This window comes from Pleurodeles waltl, chromosome 12 (assembly GCF_031143425.1).
Source record: "Pleurodeles waltl isolate 20211129_DDA chromosome 12, aPleWal1.hap1.20221129, whole genome shotgun sequence".
Classification (NCBI taxonomy): Eukaryota; Metazoa; Chordata; class Amphibia; order Caudata; family Salamandridae; genus Pleurodeles; species Pleurodeles waltl.
In genome coordinates, this window is record NC_090451.1 from 693,326,969 (window position 1) to 693,345,906 (window position 18,938).

The following is an 18,938-nucleotide window of genomic DNA, read 5'->3' on the forward strand; positions in this document are numbered from 1 at the left end:
TACATCTACCTCCGTAACAAGGTAGTATACTTGAGTTTGTACATTTATTTGTTGTCCTTTTGATCATGTTCTAAATACATCATGTTGTACTTGATTCAGATGTGATCACATTCTATTTAGTGGTATTTTAAGGTTCATGACTTTATTGCAGTCAGTATGTATCTATGTTTTATCGGATTTGCATCTAAATATACCTTTTTTGGTAGGTTCCGAGACTACGACCAATTGACTCTACCAGGATTCCTTCCGCAGTGAAGTCGAGGAAGTGTGACGCATTTCGGGATACTTATACCAACGTGAAGGAGCGCACCTCATTGGATACTCGTTACCATGGCGGCGGGCTCATGGAACTTGTAGTTTTTTTGTTCATGTTTTGTTTTACTTTGAACTTGCTGTTTAATTAAAAGTGAAGAAAGATCTGCATAATCCTCGCCTCCGTGTCCTTAATAGAATTGAAACTTTCCTTCACGATAGCTAGGAAATTTCGTATTCGCCACCCCTGAGGCTAGGGGTCGCAAAGGCAGCGCCAGGGGTTGCAAATGATGTTCACTGTAGGACGGTTTCGAAATGGAAGTACTACTAGTCACTTCTTTCTTGACTTGTCCTTTCTTTTGATTACAGACTGTTGTTCTTTCATTTGTTCCCTAGTCTTCCTGAACTCCAAGATCTTTTTCCTGATTTGACCTTTCTTTCCGAATGTTGATGCCGAGTCCAGTTCTTCACAAATTAGACATCATAATTCCCTGGATGTCAATATAAGAGGAACCAATATTTCCCAGCAAAAAAGGTGAACATTTCGGGAATTCACAGCCATGATTAAACCGATTCCCTTTGCTCCGTTCGTCTTGAGTCAGGGTCGAACTGGGACCGAAAATAGACGCGGGCTTCAAAATAAAAGTGGACCTCATTGGTGAATCAGAAAACTAAAAAAAAGTATCCCGTGTTAGCAAATTGGGTTAATTTTGAACTTGTGAAGGATAGCTGTACAAGTATTTTGCGAGATAATTCAACAGTAAAAACACGCCCTGCAGACTACAATACAGCCCTACAGACAACAAATTGCTCACACACTGACCTGTCAGACCAGCTTATCAGGCTGCCTGATTACCCTACAGGCTAGTCCGACCTCTTTGGAGTTCTTTTTGCCCTATTATGGTATCAATGGCGAAAAAACACTTTTCTTTCACTAGGACTCCGTGCTTGTGTAGCTCTCAAAATAAAATTGCTAGGTATTCAAAATTCAGATTTTAGATATATCAGGCTGATGAAAATGTAAATTTACTCACAGAAAGTCAGGCCTTTAAAACGTAAAATATTTGCCACTGTTCCTGGCTGTGCTATTAAGAATATAGGGCCTAATTACGAGTCTGGCGGTCACTTGACTGCCAGACTCGAGGTGGCAGTCTGGACCGCCACTTCTGTGGCAGTCCGACTACCATGATACGACTCTGGTGGTCCGACTGCCAAGGCACCGCCGTCTCCGCCGGGATCTGTGATCCTGATGGGCTGACGGCAGGTGTAGGTTACAATCAGCCAGGGTGGCGCTGCACGCAGAGTCCCCCTGCCGATTACAACCTGGTTCTCCACCAGCCTTTTCATGGCGGTGAAACCTCCATGAAAAGGCTGCTGGAGAACAAGTGAAAGGGTACACGGGGGGCCCTGCACTGCCCATGCCATGGGCAATGCAGAGGCCCCCCTGCCCAGCACCTCGTAATGGGCACTGTCTGCTGTGCAGACTGCGCATTACGATGGCGCTGGAGCCCCTGCTGGTGGCAGTGCTGCTGCCGGCTCGATTACGAGCCGGCGACAATGCTGTCAGCACTTTCCCACTGGGCTGACGGGTGGAAACCTTGGTTACTGACTGTCAGCCCAGCAGGAAAATCATAAGTGGTGGCCACCCTGTCAGGAGTATGGCAGACGGGTGTTCCTGTCCGCCAAAGTAGTAATCAGGACCATAGTCTATAATGGGTAATGCAAGCTTCCTTTAAATGCTGCTGTGATTGTTTTGTTTATTTCTCCAGCTGCCTGAGCCAGCAGTGTTATGGCTGCCTGAGCTTCAACTTTCAGGTACACCTACATCATTAACCCCTTCTGTGCCGCGGACGTAGTGGTTACGTCCTGCGGCACAGTGCTGCTGTGCCGAGGACGTAACCACTACGTCCTCGGCACACAGCCCAGAGGGAGCGCTCTCGCTCCCTCTGTGGGGTTCCCCCCCACCCCCTCAAGTCAGGGATGGAAGGGGAAGCCCTTCCCCTCCCACCCCCGACCCCCCCCAACCCCCCCGTGACGTCAGCGCGCGAGCGCGCGCTGATTAGTCACAGGGTCTCCCCCATCGCGCTGGAAGCAGAGCTTTTGCATTTCTTTTTCAATCCCATGGGGGAGGCCCCGAGAGGCTTCAAAGGGAAGGAAATGTATTTCCTTCCCTTTGAAACCCCACTAGACACCAGGGATTTTTTTTTTTCTTCTTGAAATTGGCAAAAGGGAGCGACCCCTTGGGCAAGGGTCGCTCCCAGGGGGGCATTTTTTTAGGAAGGCCTTTTCTGCCCCCCCTGGGGGCAGATTGGCCTATTATTAGGCCGATCTGCCCCCAGGGGGGGCAGAAACCTCTAGGCACCAGGGACCATTTTTTTTTTTTTTTTTTTTTTGTGATGATTCTTTTTTTTTAGGTGGGGAGCGATCCCTTAGGCAAGGGTCGCTCCCCTACGGGGCAATATATATTTAGGCCATTTCTGCCCCCCTTGGGGGCAGATTGGCCTATTTTGATAAGGCCAATCTGCCCCCAAGGGGGGCAGAAACCATTAGACACCAGGGAGTTTGTTTTTGCGCGCGAATGTCACGCAACAAAGCGACCCCTTTGGCAAGGGTCGCTCCCAGGGGGGGGCAATTTTTTGGGAAGGCCTTTTCTGCCCCCCCTGGGGGCAGATCGGCCTATTATTAGGCCGATCTGCCCCAGGGGGGGAAGAAACCTCTAGGCGCCAGGGCAAATTTTTTTTTTGTGTTTTTTTTTTTTTGTTCTTTTTTTTTTTTAGAGATGGGGAGCGACCCATCAGGCAAGGGTCGCTCCCCTGGGGGCAAATTGTATTTAGACCATTTCTGCCCCCCTGGGGGCAGATTGGCCGATTTTAGGTCAATCTGCCCCCAAGGGAGCAGAAACCACTAGGCACCGGGGATTTGTTTTTTGGCGCCAATGTCACGCAGGGGGAGCGACCCCGTAGGCAAGGGTCGCTCCCGGGGGGGGGTGGGGGTTGGGGGGGCAAATTTATTTTAGGCCATTTCTGCCCCCCCGGGGGACAGATCGGCCTATTATTAGGCCGAACTGCCCCGGGGGGGGGGGGGGGGGCAGAACACTCTAGGCGCCAGGGCAATTTTTTTTTTGTGTTTTTTTTTTTTGTTGTTTCTTTTTTTAGAGATGGGGAGCGACCCATCAGGCAAGGGTCGCTCCCCTGGGGGGGCAAATTGTATTTAGACCATTTCTGCCCCCCTGGGGGCAGATTGGCCAATTTTAGGTCAATCTGCCCCCAAGGGGGCAGAAACTACTAGGCACCGGGGATTTGTTTTTTGGCGCCAATGTCACGCAGGGGGAGCGACCCCGTAGGCAAGGGTCGCTCCCGGGGGGGGATGGGGGTTGGGGGGGCAAATTTATTTTAGGCCATTTCTGCCCCCCCGGGGGACAGATCGGCCTATTATTAGGCCGAACTGCCCCCGGGGGGGGGGGCAGAACACTCTAGGCGCCAGGGCAATTTTTTTTTTGTGTTTTTTTTTTTTGTTGTTTCTTTTTTTAGAGATGGGGAGCGACCCATCAGGCAAGGGTCGCTCCCCTGGGGGGGCAAATTGTATTTAGACCATTTCTGCCCCCCTGGGGGCAGATTGGCCAATTTTAGGTCAATCTGCCCCCTAGGGGGCAGAAACCACTAGGCACCGGGGATTTGTTTTTTGGCGCCAATGTCACGCAGGGGGAGCGACCCCGTAGGCAAGGGTCGCTCCCGGGGGGGGGGTGGAGGTTGGGGGGGCAAATTTATTTTAGGCCATTTCTGCCCCCCCGGGGGACAGATCGGCCTATTATTAGGCCGAACTGCCCCCGGGGGGGGGGCAGAACACTCTAGGCGCCAGGGCAATTTTTTTTTTGTGTTTTTTTTTTTGTTGTTTCTTTTTTTAGAGATGGGGAGCGACCCATCAGGCAAGGGTCGCTCCCCTGGGGGGGCAAATTGTATTTAGACCATTTCTGCCCCCCTGGGGGCAGATTGGCCAATTTTAGGTCAATCTGCCCCCAAGGGGGCAGAAACCACTAGGCACCGGAGATTTGTTTTTTAGCGCCAATGTCACGCAGGGGGAGCGACCCCGTAGGCAAGGGTCGCTCCCGGGGGGGGGGGGGGGGGGGGTTGGGGGGGCAAATTTATTTTAGGCCATTTCTGCCCCCGGGGGGGGGGGCAGAAACCTCTAGGCGCCAGGGGAATTTTTCTTTTTTTTCTTTGTTTTTTTTTTTTTAGAGATGGGGAGCGACCCATCAGGCAAAAGTCGCTCCCCTGGGGGACAAATTGTATTTAGGCCATTTCTGCCCCCCTTGGGGGCAGATTGGCTGAGTTTAGGTCAACCTGCCCCCAAGGGGGCAGAAACCACTAGGCACCGGGGATTTGTTTTTTGGTGCCAATGTCACGCAGGGGGAGCGACCCCGTAGGCAAGGGTCGCTCCCGACGGGGGAGGGTGGGGGGGCAAATTTATTTTAGGGCATTTCTGCCCCCCCCCCCTGGGGCCGGCTGAGCTACAGGCCAAACACCACAGGTAGGCACCTTGCAAAAAACACCTCTGTTTTCTGTGAAAAAATATGTTGTGTCCACGTTGTGTTTTGGGCCATTTCCTTTTGTGGGCGCTAGGCCTACCCACAGAAGTGATGTACCATTTTTATCGAGAGACTTAGGGGAACGCTGGGTGGAAGGAAATTTGTGGCTCCTCTCAGATTCCAGAACTTTCTGTCACCGAAATGAGAGGAAAAAGTGTTTTTTGGGCCAAATTTTGATGTTTGCAAAGGATTCTGGGTAACATAACCTGGTCAGAGCCCCGCAAGTCACCCCATCTTGGATTCCCCTGGGTTTCTAGTTTTCAAAAATGCACTGGTTTGCTAGGTTTCCTCAGGTGTCGGCTGAGCTACAGGCCAAAATCCACAGGTAGGCACTGCTTTTTATTAAAAAATGTGATGTGTCCACGTTGTGTTTTGGGCCCTTTCCTTTCGTGGGCGCTAGTCCTACCCACACAAGTGAGGTATCATTTTTATCGGGAGACTTGGGGGAACGCTGGGTAGAAGGAAATTTGTGGCTCCTCTCAGATTCCAGAACTTTCTGCCACAGAAATGTGAGTAACATGTGTATTTTTAGCCAAATTTTGAGGTTTGCAAAGGATTCTGGGTAACAGAACCTGGTCCGAGCCCCGCAAGTCACCCCTCCTTGGATTCCCCTAGGTCTCTAGTTTTCAGAAATGCACAGGTTTGGTAGGTTTCCCTAGGTGCCGGCTGAGCTAGAGGCCAAAATCTACAGGTAGGCACTTCGCAAAAAACACCTCTGTTTTTTTCCAAAATTTAGGATGTGTCCACGTTGCGCTTTGGGGTGTTTCCTGTCGCCGGCGCTAGGCCTACCCACGCAAGTGAGGTATCATTTTTATCGGGAGACTTGGGGGAACGCTGGGTGGAAGGAAATTTGTAGCTCCTCTCAGATTCCAGAACTTTCTGCCAAAGAAATGTGAGGGACATGTGTTTTTTTAGCCAAATTTTGAGGTTTGCAAAGGATTCTGGGTAACAGAACCTGGTCCGAGCCCCGCAAGTCACCCCTCCTTGGATTCCCCTAGGTCTCTAGTTTTCAGAAATGCACAGGTTTGGTAGGTTTCCCTAGGTGCCGGCTGAGCTAGAGGCCAAAATCTACAGGTAGGCACTTCGCAAAAAACACCTCTGTTTTTTTCCAAAATTTAGGATGTGTCCACGTTGCGCTGTGGGGTGTTTCCTGTCGCCGGCGCTAGGCCTACCCACGCAAGTGAGGTATCATTTTTATCGGGAGACTTGGGGGAACGCTGGGTAGAAGGAAATTTGTGGCTCCTCTCAGATTCCAGAACTTTCTGCCACAGAAATGTGAGTAACATGTGTATTTTTTGCCAAATTTTGAGGTTTGCAAAGGATTCTGGGTAACAGAACCTGGTCCGAGCCCCGCAAGTCACCCCTCCTTGGATTCCCCTAGGTCTCTAGTTTTCAGAAATGCACAGGTTTGGTAGGTTTCCCTAGGTGCCGGCTGAGCTAGAGGCCAAAATCTACAGGTAGGCACTTCGCAAAAAACACCTCTGTTTTTTTCCAAAATTTAGGATGTGTCCACGTTGCGCTTTGGGGTGTTTCCTGTCGCCGGCGCTAGGCCTACCCACGCAAGTGAGGTATCATTTTTATCGGGAGACTTGGGGGAACGCTGGGTGGAAGGAAATTTGTAGCTCCTCTCAGATTCCAGAACTTTCTGCCACAGAAATGTGAGGGACATGTGTTTTTTTAGCCAAATTTTGAGGTTTGCAAAGGATTCTGGGTAACAGAACCTGGTCCGAGCCACACAAGTCACCCCTCCTTGGATTCCCCTAGGTCTCTAGTTTTCAGAAATGTACAGGTTTGGTAGGTTTCCCTAGGTGGCGGCTGAGCTAGAGGCCAAAATCTCCAGGTAGTCACTTTGCTAAAAACAGCTCTGTTTTCTGTGATGTGTCCACGTTGTGTTTTGGGGCATATCCTGTCGCGGGCGCTAGGCCTACCCACACAAGTGAGGTATCATTTTTATCGGGAGACGTGGGGGAACGCTGGGTGGAAGGAAATTTGTGGCTCCTCTCAGATTCCAGAACTTTCTGCCACAGAAATGTGAGGAACATGTGTTTTTTTAGCCAAATTTTGAGGTTTGCAAAGGATTCTGGGTAACAGAACCTGGTCCGAGCCACACAAGTCACCCCTCCTTGGATTCCCCTAGGTCTCTAGTTTTCAGAAATGTACAGGTTTGGTAGGTTTCCCTAGGTGCCGGCTGAGCTAGAGGCCAAAATCTACAGGTAGTCACTTTGCTAAAAACAGCTCTGTTTTCTGTGATATGTCCACGTTGTGTTTTGGGGCATATCCTGTCGCGGGCGCTAGGCCTACCCACACAAGTGAGGTATCATTTTTATCGGGAGACGTGGGGGAACGCTGGGTGGAAGGAAATTTGTGGCTCCTCTCAGATTCCAGAACTTTCTGCCACAGAAATGTGAGGAACATGTGTTTTTTTAGCCAAATTTTGAGGTTTGCAAAGGATTCTGGGTAACAGAACCTGGTCCGAGCCCCGCAAGTCACCCCTCCTTGGATTCCCCTAGGTCTCTAGTTTTCAGAAATGCACAGGTTTGGTAGGTTTCCCTAGGTGGCGGCTGAGCTAGAGGCCAAAATCTACAGGTAGTCACTTTGCTAAAAACAGCTCTGTTTTCTGTGATATGTCCACGTTGTGTTTTGGGGCATATCCTGTCGCGGGCGCTAGGCCTACCCACACAAGTGAGGTATCATTTTTATCGGGAGACGTGGGGGAACGCTGGGTGGAAGGAAATTTGTGGCTCCTCTCAGATTCCAGAACTTTCTGCCACAGAAATGTGAGGAACATGTGTTTTTTTAGCCAAATTTTGAGGTTTGCAAAGGATTCTGGGTAACAGAACCTGGTCCGAGCCCCGCAAGTCACCCCTCCTTGGATTCCCCTAGGTCTCTAGTTTTCAGAAATGCACAGGTTTGGTAGGTTTCCCTAGGTGGCGGCTGAGCTAGAGGCCAAAATCTACAGGTAGTCACTTTGCTAAAAACAGCTCTGTTTTCTGTGATATGTCCACGTTGTGTTTTGGGGCATATCCTGTCGCGGGCGCTAGGCCTACCCACACAAGTGAGGTATCATTTTTATCGGGAGACGTGGGGGAACGCTGGGTGGAAGGAAATTTGTGGCTCCTCTCAGATTCCAGAACTTTCTGCCACAGAAATGTGAGGAACATGTGTTTTTTTAGCCAAATTTTGAGATTTGCAAAGGATTCTGGGTAACAGAACCTGGTCCGAGCCCCGCAAGTCACCCCTCCTTGGATTCCCCTAGGTCTCTAGTTTTCAGAAATGCACAGGTTTGGTAGGTTTCCCTAGGTGGCGGCTGAGCTAGAGGCCAAAATCTACAGGTAGTCACTTTGCTAAAAACAGCTCTGTTTTCTGTGATATGTCCACGTTGTGTTTTGGGGCATATCCTGTCGCGGGCGCTAGGCCTACCCACACAAGTGAGGTATCATTTTTATCGGGAGACGTGGGGGAACGCTGGGTGGAAGGAAATTTGTGGCTCCTCTCAGATTCCAGAACTTTCTGCCACAGAAATGTGAGGAACATGTGTTTTTTTAGCCAAATTTTGAGGTTTGCAAAGGATTCTGGGTAACAGAACCTGGTCCGAGCCCCGCAAGTCACCCCTCCTTGGATTCCCCTAGGTCTCTAGTTTTCAGAAATGCACAGGTTTGGTAGGTTTCCCTAGGTGGCGGCTGAGCTAGAGGCCAAAATCTACAGGTAGTCACTTTGCTAAAAACAGCTCTGTTTTCTGTGATATGTCCACGTTGTGTTTTGGGGCATATCCTGTCGCGGGCGCTAGGCCTACCCACACAAGTGAGGTATCATTTTTATCGGGAGACGTGGGGGAACGCTGGATGGAAGGAAATTTGTGGCTCCTCTCAGATTCCAGAACTTTCTGCCACAGAAATGTGAGGAACATGTGTTTTTTTAGCCAAATTTTGAGGTTTGCAAAGGATTCTGGGTAACAGAACCTGGTCCGAGCCCCGCAAGTCACCCCTCCTTGGATTCCCCTAGGTCTCTAGTTTTCAGAAATGCACAGGTTTGGTAGGTTTCCCTAGGTGGCGGCTGAGCTAGAGGCCAAAATCTACAGGTAGTCACTTTGCTAAAAACAGCTCTGTTTTCTGTGATATGTCCACGTTGTGTTTTGGGGTATATCCTGTCGCGGGCGCTAGGCCTACCCACACAAGTGAGGTATCATTTTTATCGGGAGACGTGGGGGAACGCTGGGTGGAAGGAAATTTGTGGCTCCTCTCAGATTCCAGAACTTTCTGCCACAGAAATGTGAGGAACATGTGTTTTTTTAGCCAAATTTTGAGGTTTGCAAAGGATTCTGGGTAACAGAACCTGGTCCGAGCCACACAAGTCACCCCTCCTTGGATTCCCCTAGGTCTCTAGTTTTCAGAAATGCACAGGTTTGGTAGGTTTCCCTAGGTGGCGGCTGAGCTAGAGGCCAAAATCTACAGGTAGTCACTTTGCTAAAAACAGCTCTGTTTTCTGTGATATGTCCACGTTGTGTTTTGGGGCATATCCTGTCGCGGGCGCTAGGCCTACCCACACAAGTGAGGTATCATTTTTATCGGGAGACGTGGGGGAACGCTGGGTGGAAGGAAATTTGTGGCTCCTCTCAGATTCCAGAACTTTCTGCCACAGAAATGTGAGGAACATGTGTTTTTTTAGCCAAATTTTGAGGTTTGCAAAGGATTCTGGGTAACAGAACCTGGTCCGAGCCCCGCAAGTCACCCCTCCTTGGATTCCCCTAGGTCTCTAGTTTTCAGAAATGCACAGGTTTGGTAGGTTTCCCTAGGTGGCGGCTGAGCTAGAGGCCAAAATCTACAGGTAGTCACTTTGCTAAAAACAGCTCTGTTTTCTGTGATATGTCCACGTTGTGTTTTGGGGTATATCCTGTCGCGGGCGCTAGGCCTACCCACACAAGTGAGGTATCATTTTTATCGGGAGACGTGGGGGAACATAGATTAGCAAAACAAGTACTATTGCCCCTTGTCTTTCTCTACATTTTTTCCTTCCAAATATAGGAGTGTGTGTAAAAAAGACATCTATTTGAGAAATTCCCTGTAATTCACGTGCTTCTATGGTCACCCCGGAATTCAGAGATGTGCAAATAACCACTGATCCTCAACACCTTATCTTGTGCCCTTTTTGGAAATGCAAAGGTTTTCTTGATAGCAATTTTTTACTCCTTATATTTCAGCAAATGAATTGCTGTATACCCGGTATAGAATGAAAACGCACTGCAGGGTGCAGCTCATTTATTGGCTCTGGGTTCCTCGGGTTCTTGATGAACCTACAAGCCCTATATATCCCCGCAACCAGAGGAGTCCAGCAGACGTAACGGTATATTGCTTTCGATAATCTGACATTGCAGGGAAAAGTTACAGAGTAAAACGTAGAGAAAAATTGATGTTTTTTTCACCTCAATTTCAATATTTTTCTTTTTCAGCTGTTATTTTCTGTAGGAAACCCTTGTAGGATCTACACAAATGACCCCTTGCTGAATTCAGAATTTTGTCTACTTTTCAGAAATGTTTAGGTTTCTGGGATCCAGCATTGGTTTCATGACCATTCCTGTCACTGACTGGAAGGAGGCTGAAAGCACAAAAAATTGCACAAATGGGGTATGCCCCAGTAAAATGCCAAAATTGTGTTGAAAAATTGGGTTTTCTGATTCAAGTCTGCCTGTTCCTGAAAGCTGGGAAGCTGCTGAGTTTAGCACCGTAAACCCTTTGTTGATGCCATTTTCAGGGGAAAAACCACAAGCCTTCTTCTGCAGCCACTTTTTCAATTTTTTTTGAAAAAAACGAAATTTTCACTGTATTTTGGCCAATTTATTGGCCTCCTTCAAGGGAACCCACAAAGTCTGTGTACCTCTAGAATCCCTAGGATGTTGGAAAAAAAGGACGCAAATTTGGCTTGGTTAGCTTATGTGGACAAAAAGTTATGAGGGCCTAAGCGCGAACTGCCCCAAATAGGCAAAAAAAGGCCCGGCACAGGAGGGGGAAAAGGCCTGGCAGCGAAGGGGTTAAACATCTTACATAATTCGATAATTTACGCTGTTTGTTTTTATCAGGCAGCAGCACAGATTGGAAGAGGGCTGTCAGGAGGAATGAACTGCAGACCCAGCACCATCCCCTTCTATCATAAACTTTAGACTTCAGAGTGCACTTTTGTAGGTCTGGCTTGACAGTTCAGCTGTCGCCTGATCTTATGCGATCAATAAAAAAGAGGATTTAGGGTACTAACGAGTGAAGCGCTGAGGCCCACAAGTTGGTTACCCTGAGTAAAGAACTTGATTGGGCCGAATTTGTGTGCTTCCACTGAAAAGACTGCTTGTATTGCACTTCTAGGATTGTGGTAAAGCTCGTTACAGAAGGCTTGAGTTGGTTAGGTCACTAATGATCATTGCAATAGACCAGCTTTGTTTATTATGAAGTGCACTAGGCCTGGCAGTTTTATTGTGAAAAGCATATGTTAAAGTTAGTAGGCTATACCTGTGGATTATTATTACTCTATATTAAAACCTACAGATAGGTATTTTGTTACAAAGAATCTTACAGAATACTATATTAAGCAATCATTTTGCTTTTGGTCACCACATGTAACAAACCACAAATATAGGTGTGCTCTGTGAGAATCATTGTTAGGCCAAATTAGGAGAAACTGTATTTTGCTTAGCCAACAAAACTTTGTATACATATACACTTTTATGTACTGTACCTTTGAGTTGGTCATGGTGACAAGACAATGATAAAGGCTATAGACCTGATTTTTTTACTATGTACGCATACTATACGGGCAGTAGGTCGGTTATTACTATGAATTAAAGCATACAGCTGTTTTTGTTACATGGAATCTCACAGATTACCTTAGTATCCAAGGGTTTTCGTGTTGGTCACCCACTCTGAAAACCATGGATACAGAAGATTTGCATATAAACATTTGCAATTTTATGACTGTATGCCTGACAGTTGTCTTGTGGAAAAGCTTAAACTCAGTATAGGAGGCATCAGCTGGTTACTATGACAAGCCAATGATAACTACTTTATGCTTGGTTGGTGTGCAAGGATATTTTATGCCAGATCTCATAGATCTGGGTATGAAACGTTGATACAAAGGAGGTAGTTCTGGCTTATTTAATGAAAAACGCATATGTTAGGGTCAGTAGTCTGCTAAAAATAGATTTTTATCACATTATATTACAGGCAGTACAAAGTTATTTGGTCACATGCAATCTCACAGATTACTATTGCAGGCAAAGGGCTTGGTGTTGGTCAACCACTCTGACAAATCTTGGGATTAGAATTTCACTGTGATGATTCTTGTTACACCTTTCTGAGAGGGGTTGTATATCGTTTTGCCAATTGTAATTTTGAACATATTAGTAATTTTATAACTGTATGTGTTATGGTTGCAAGCTTAATGCACTTCAGTAGGCCTGCGTTGTATATAGTGTTGAGCCACTGGTAATGGCTTTGCACCCTATATATTTACTAGGAAAAGTTATGTGAGATTCCTTAGGTGTGATCTGTTTAAAGTGAAATGTTATGGCCTTACATTCCTCTTGCGAAAAGCCTTTGTCAAAGGCAATGCGCTTTCAAGAATGGATTGTTACTGCACTGTTTTAAAGCCTGCAGGCATGAATTTCTGTTACATGGAATCTCACAGATTGCCATAGTAGGCAAGGGTATTGGTGTAGGTGAGCCATCAGAACAAAGCAGGGAGAGAGACGTTTTGCAATATAGTGATCCTTATTAGGCTCTATTAGCAGGAATTTTATATTGCTTGGATAACTGTATTTTGTATATATTTGTAATTGTATTGCAGTATACTGAAGGTTGCCTTGTGAAAAGGCTTAGGACCTACACAGTAGGTCTGAGTTGGTTATTGTGGCAAGCCAAACATAAAGGTCAGATACCTGATTGATTATAATGAAAAGTTACAATAAACTCAGTGGGTCTGACATATTGATTGTGAAAAGCATATGTTAAAGTCACTAGGCATTTAAGGGTAGATAGGTATTACACTGAATGAAAGCCTACAAAGAGGTATTTCCCTAGAGGCAAGCGTTTTGGTGCTGGTTACGCCCCCTATGGCAAACCGTGGGCTAGAAGATTTGCACTGTCAGAATCCTTGTTAGGCCTTCTTAGTTAAGATAGTAGTTTGCTTTTCCAGTTGTAATTTTGTATCCTATGTAATTTTAGGCTGTATGCATGATGGTTGCCTTCTGAGAAAGCGTAAACTCTGTACAGGAGCCCTTAGCTGGTTAGGGTCACAAGCCAAGGATAACAGGTAGAGGCCTAATTGGTTCACTAGGAAAACTATTTTTGATGCAATAGGTCTGATATGGTTCTTATGAAAAGTTATGGGGGATGCAGCAGTCCTCACATATTCACTGGGAGAACCATTTGTCAAAGTTGATAAGCATTTAAGGGGGCACTGATGTTTGTCTGTATTAACGCCAACATATATTTTGTTACTTAAAATGTCACAGATTAACTTTTTAAACAATATTTTTGGTGATGGCTTTCTCCTCTGACAACCCCTCCTAGGCACATGCAGTTTATTCTTGTTAGAATCTCTTCTTAGCTGTCTGCCATGATCTTGCAATAAAAAAAACATTAAATAAAACATATATCCATATATAGGGCCTTTGGGTAAAATCTGTTCTGCCGTTGGTCTGTCTCAGTGTCATTTAGACTCTACTTCTACCAATGACAGCATACTATTGGGGTAATGGATCAGTCCACATCAGTTATTGGTTCTCTTGCCATGTGAATGACAGGATTTTCTGATCACATGTGTACACCCACCTGAAAATAGTGTGCTTCAGTATCAAGGCTGGGTGGACAGTCTTTTGGTTTTAAATGTCCTCCTTATTATAGTTTACCTTTCATTTCCCTTTTCGCCTCTTTTTATTTTAATGTTTGTTAAGACAATATTGCACTTCTGCATTCAGTGCTGACAGGTCACTTGCTTGATGCTCATTTCATTTGCAGTGACCCCCCATCCCGAATAGCTACGTCCTCTAAACCAGGAGACTGTTATGGAATGCAATTGTTCATAGTGAATCAATGTTTAACCTTTCCAAGATGTTCATCACATTGGTCTTACATGTGGCAGCCAAGCTTGAACTTTAAAACATCTATATACTATTTACAATACCGCTGCAAGACAAGCACTTGCAACTATGTTGGGTTTCGTTATTGCAATCATATGCAACATGCAGTCATATGCAATCATAAGCCTTCCTTGTTTAAATGGAAGCATGTTTTCTCTTTTCTATTTGCAATCTTTTAACTTATCTTGCATATGTTGTTGAGTTTATGTGTTTTGCTGCGGTTAATTCAGAGGGTGAATTTAGGAAGGAGTCAGTGGATAGATAAATTAATACAAGTACAAAGATGAGTGACAGAGTGCATCTATGATGACTTATGGAGTGGTTAGTCACCAATGACATAAAACTAGTTTTACTTGTAAGCTAGGCCCATTGACACTGCAAATGGTTTTTTCAACATAGAATGCCTTACAAATTTGTATTGCAATTTAATAATTATTAATAATTATTCATTCTTTCTGGTGTGTAAGTATGCTGTCTTTGCTTCTTGCTGGTATTTGGCTGTTTTATTCAAGAGAGCACAAATGCACCCCCATTACACATCAAGGTCTGTTCCTGTGATATGGGTGGAGGTGGGGGAGATAGGGAGTGAAATGGTTACCAGGTACACAGAAAGCTATATTTAAAGTATATGCAAACCTTACAAGAATTCCTGTTGTAAGCAGTCACTTCTCAATGAGTTGGAGATGGGAGGTGACACCCAGGTGGTCTACCAAGGCTCTCGGCAAGCTTTGGGGGATCCTAGGACCATGCCTAGTTTGACTCTGGGGTAATCATGCCACAGTCACTGGTATGGCCTCAAAGCACTTTGAGATGTCTCGTGTATTTCCACAATGTCCTGGGCAACTGAATTCTGTTGCACAGTGGCTATGAGCTGCCCCCACACATAAAAGATGTGATAACATCATAATGTTATGCAAGATAGTGTATTTCCCTTGTGTTGTTTGTCACAACTTTCGAGGTGTGTTTTGCGTGCTTTACATGCACTTTTTGTTGGATCATGGAAAACTTTGGCTTGGGAAAGAATATCTGAGGGCCCATGTTTTATCTTTGCTAGCTTTGAATGTCCCATTTCGTGGATGCATCTGTCTATTTGTGCCGGGAGGGTGAGAGGTGACCAGGAGGGTTTACCACTTCGGTCTCTGTAGCTATAGGTAGCGTTCAAATATGTTTTGTTAATGAGATCGGAAAGAGTCAAATAGGTTTTAATAAAACATTTTTCAATAAACAAGGTGACTGCTAAGGCTTTCAAAGGTTCTCTTTTTGTATTATATTCTGATGGAGTCATGTCCCCCCAAAGGGACTTGCAGTAACTGCTAACTTACCCCTGTTTGCTGTCAAGTGGCCAATAAAAGCTGATTTTATCACTGCATGGCGCAAACAAGTATTTTACATGCTCAACTAGCTGATAAAATGAAGGTTTATAGATCGTTTTAAAAACCTCAATTCCTCACTCCGCCTCTAAAAAGTCTACTGTGTGCCGCAATGTTCACACATATCATTTGATTTTACCTTAGCACAATATTTTCTTTTGGCATAAACAGAAAAAGTTAATGCATATGCGAAGAAAAGAGGCTAATAAAGGACAAAGTCTAGAATGGTTTGAGCTTTAATGTATTTCTGTCTTTTCTTTTCGAAGGAAGAACTTGCCAGTTCGAGCTCTCTGCAGACGCCGTTGACAGTAAGGACTCTGAGGAGGCTCTTCCTCGTTTACTCAAACTTTTTGCGAGGCAAGATCAAGCTCTTTGTCAGCGAAGCATGCAGACAAGATGAAAGGTGATATCACTAAAACGGTGTACAAAAAAGGGCAAATATAAACCAAAAGAAGATGACAGCCCAGATGGTGACAGCCCGCTATTTCACTCCACACCATAAAGGGAAAAGGACCCAGGACGCCTGCTTCATCTCCTGAACATGCTGATTCGACGGCTGAGCCACTAGGGGCCCAAGGAATGGAAGCATCTCTGGTGCAGAAACTCTCACCTGCCTTCTTGTTTTGGGGCTACAGACAATATGAAGGAAATATTATGCGTTCTTGCTGCAATGCCTTATTTGAAGGACTCTTAAAAGAATGCAAAACAATGTAAAGTGTATGTGCTGCAGGCAATCCACCGACAGAGTTTATATTTGATATTAATTTAATACCTGTACAGTAATGTATCTATTTATCATATGAACGAAGGAAGTTTGTTAAAATGAAAGGGCACACAGCTCTGTTTGTGAGCTGTTTTATACCTTGGTTTGTTTGCATTTTCAAACATCTAAAATGAAAAAATAAACATAGGAAAGGTATTCGGTCCTGCCTTCGACTGCTTCAAGGCTTCAAAAATCGGAAAAGTGTAAGGGGAAGTTTGCACCTCCGCCTTTGACAACGTTTTATGACAATTTAGGGATTGGGCAGCATTTGCTCTACAACAAAACTGCTCAGGCTACGTAAATTTGGAATTAAGAAAAGAAACTCTGTTTCTACCAAAACATACTATATGGCTGTGTTTGTTTCAGATGTACTACTGTGAAAAGGAAAGTGTGAGCTCTACTTTTGTCCTCAGTCGTAGACATCCATCACCTATAAAATCACAACCACAAAAGTTCCCAACACAGCTATAATAGTGTGGTCAATTTCTATAAAAACAAATGCTGTAAAAACATGTATGCCAATACTAGCATATGCTTTGGTGCACAATCCGTATGGGAGCATTTGGTGTCTTTGTGCATAGAAGACCATAACCATCTTTAAAAGTCACTTTCATATTAATGTTATTTATAAAAAGTAGTTGTTGTTTCCCCTCTGACACATCTTTGACATCATCAGGTACAGATTCACTAGTCAGACTGATCTTAGCAGTGACTTAGGCAGGGTACAATTTTTCACTCTTTTTAGGTTTCTCGTACAGACAGCTGTTAGCTGTTTGCAAAAAAACTCTTGTGAACTATACCAAAATCATACAGTGGGCAAAGTGGAGACCATTACTTACCATAAGTTGGATTTATTGTCACACATGTTTGCTTGCTTCGTATTAAGTAGACTTACTTTCTTTCCTTGGGTTTGTCTCTCTCTGGAGGATAGCCCTTTCCTCTCCTTTTGAATTGGATGATTTGTGTCCTTCTACTGCTCACATTCAAGGAACTGTTTTTGTCTTTTTCGTTCAGCACTCCATTAACATGCATGGGCTTTCTTGCCATCTCCTTCATATGTTGTTCCCATATCAAATCCCTCCCCATATGCTCCATGTTGCTCCCACCCACCTATCCACTGTTTTCATCAACCTCATCTTTTTTATTGTTTTTGAATTTCCCACACCTGCATCAAAGTCCATTTGGGTCTCCTTCTCCTGCCCAACTGATATTGCCCCCCCCCCCAAACGATGTTCACACCCGGTCCAAAGGTGCTCCCCACCACTCCTGTCGCAGGTCATTTTTCTTAGATTTATAATTTTGGGTGGTTCTAGGTGCCATTTCTAGCCGGGCCACTCCATTTGTGAAACATACTTTCAATTGTATTGAAGTTCATTTTTTTCTAATTTACTAAGCCAAGTGGCAAGGAACGCTAAATAAAAATAAAATTATGGCCAAGTCATGGTGCATGGACTTGCATACTTCATCACACTAGGCCAACAAACCATCAAGACGCATGCGCACGTACATGCCCAAACACGTCACAGCACTGGGATTTTTTTGGGTGTATTGGTGAGGATGTGCAGCATCGGCAAAAAACACTACTTTTTGCTGGTGCTGCACAACATCAGCAAAAAACATTAGCAAAGCCAATAGGTCTCAAAGTCAAGATACATACTGGCATTGCTTGTTTGTTTCCATAGAGTTTGAAAAAATAAAGAGACTTGCACTACCAATACCTTTATTAAGCAAAAGTATTTTTTTTTATTGAAAACTCCCAAGACAAATTTTGCCTCTTTCACACTACAATGCAAACATACAGCTGCACCACGATGCAACAGAAACTTACTTTATAGAGATGGGCCATCTAATTTTGTTTATTGTGTGTGGAAGGAAATGCGTATTAAGAACAGAGAAACAGAAAATGTTTTGCTTTAAGGTATCATAAGCCTATCTAGTGAAGCAATAAATGCTGCACATTGTATAATGTTCACTTTCTAATAGGCAGAGTTCGTGAATTAAAATGGGTTTCGAATCACTTTCTTTTGAAAGCAACCGAAGGAAGTAACTTCACCGAATGACAACCAAAAGCAACACCAGAAGATATGTTTATTGATGCCAAACTGTGAGTTCTTATGCTTTTCTGTTTAAATATATCACACTACTGTTTCTTTTTCAATGGATAACAGTATTTTATTTTTTTTTTAAACATAAAGGGGGTTATTCTAACTTTGGAGGAGGTGTTAATCCGTCCCAAAAGTGACGGAAAAGTGACGGATTTACCACCAGCCGTATTACGAGTCCATTATATCCTATGGAACTCGTAATACGGCTGGTGGTATATCCGTCACTTTACTGTCACTTTTGGGACGGATTAACACTCCTCCAAAGTTAGAATAACCCCCAAAGTGTGGTTTGTGGCCGTCAGTATTTTAGTTCTTTAGAATTAAAAGGGCAAAGCTCATTTCTCGTCCAGCTTTGAACGTCTTCTCAATAATAAATTTGACACAGGCGTAGTTAAGGCCCTTTAATGTCACAGAAAACAATAACAGTGGTTCACTTCTTTAATAGTAGTTCTTAAGAATGGAAAACAATGAACTAAAAGCTCAAATTAAAAAGCTGGTAGATGACTGATCATTCTGAGTTGATGAACAACTGAGGAAATGCTTTTGACAAGGCAATTTCAAGCTGAAAAGAACCATTTTTTATGTATCCGAGTTTAGGATTCAACTTCCAAGTGGTAGTTGTCCCTCAAAAAAGGGGGTAATTTAACAAATTGCTTGACTTTTGCCAAAGAGAGTTGCCGTACTACTCAACCCCATTTCTATTTTATTGCTAATATTAACAAAATTAATTTACCAACTTTAT

General features: G+C 44.7%; 1 protein-coding gene across 1 annotated transcript in view; it reads left to right on the forward strand.

Annotated features, from left to right (window-relative positions):
- EPO (erythropoietin) overlaps positions 1-16,296 on the forward strand; it is a 172,586-nt gene extending 156,290 nt beyond the window's left edge. Inside the window, exon 5 of the mRNA XM_069215550.1 lies at positions 15,595-16,296. Coding sequence (XP_069071651.1) covers positions 15,595-15,735 — 141 coding nt within the window. The 3' untranslated portion in view covers positions 15,736-16,296. The remainder of the gene's footprint in view (positions 1-15,594) is intronic.
- Positions 16,297-18,938: the final 2,642 nt, after the last annotated feature.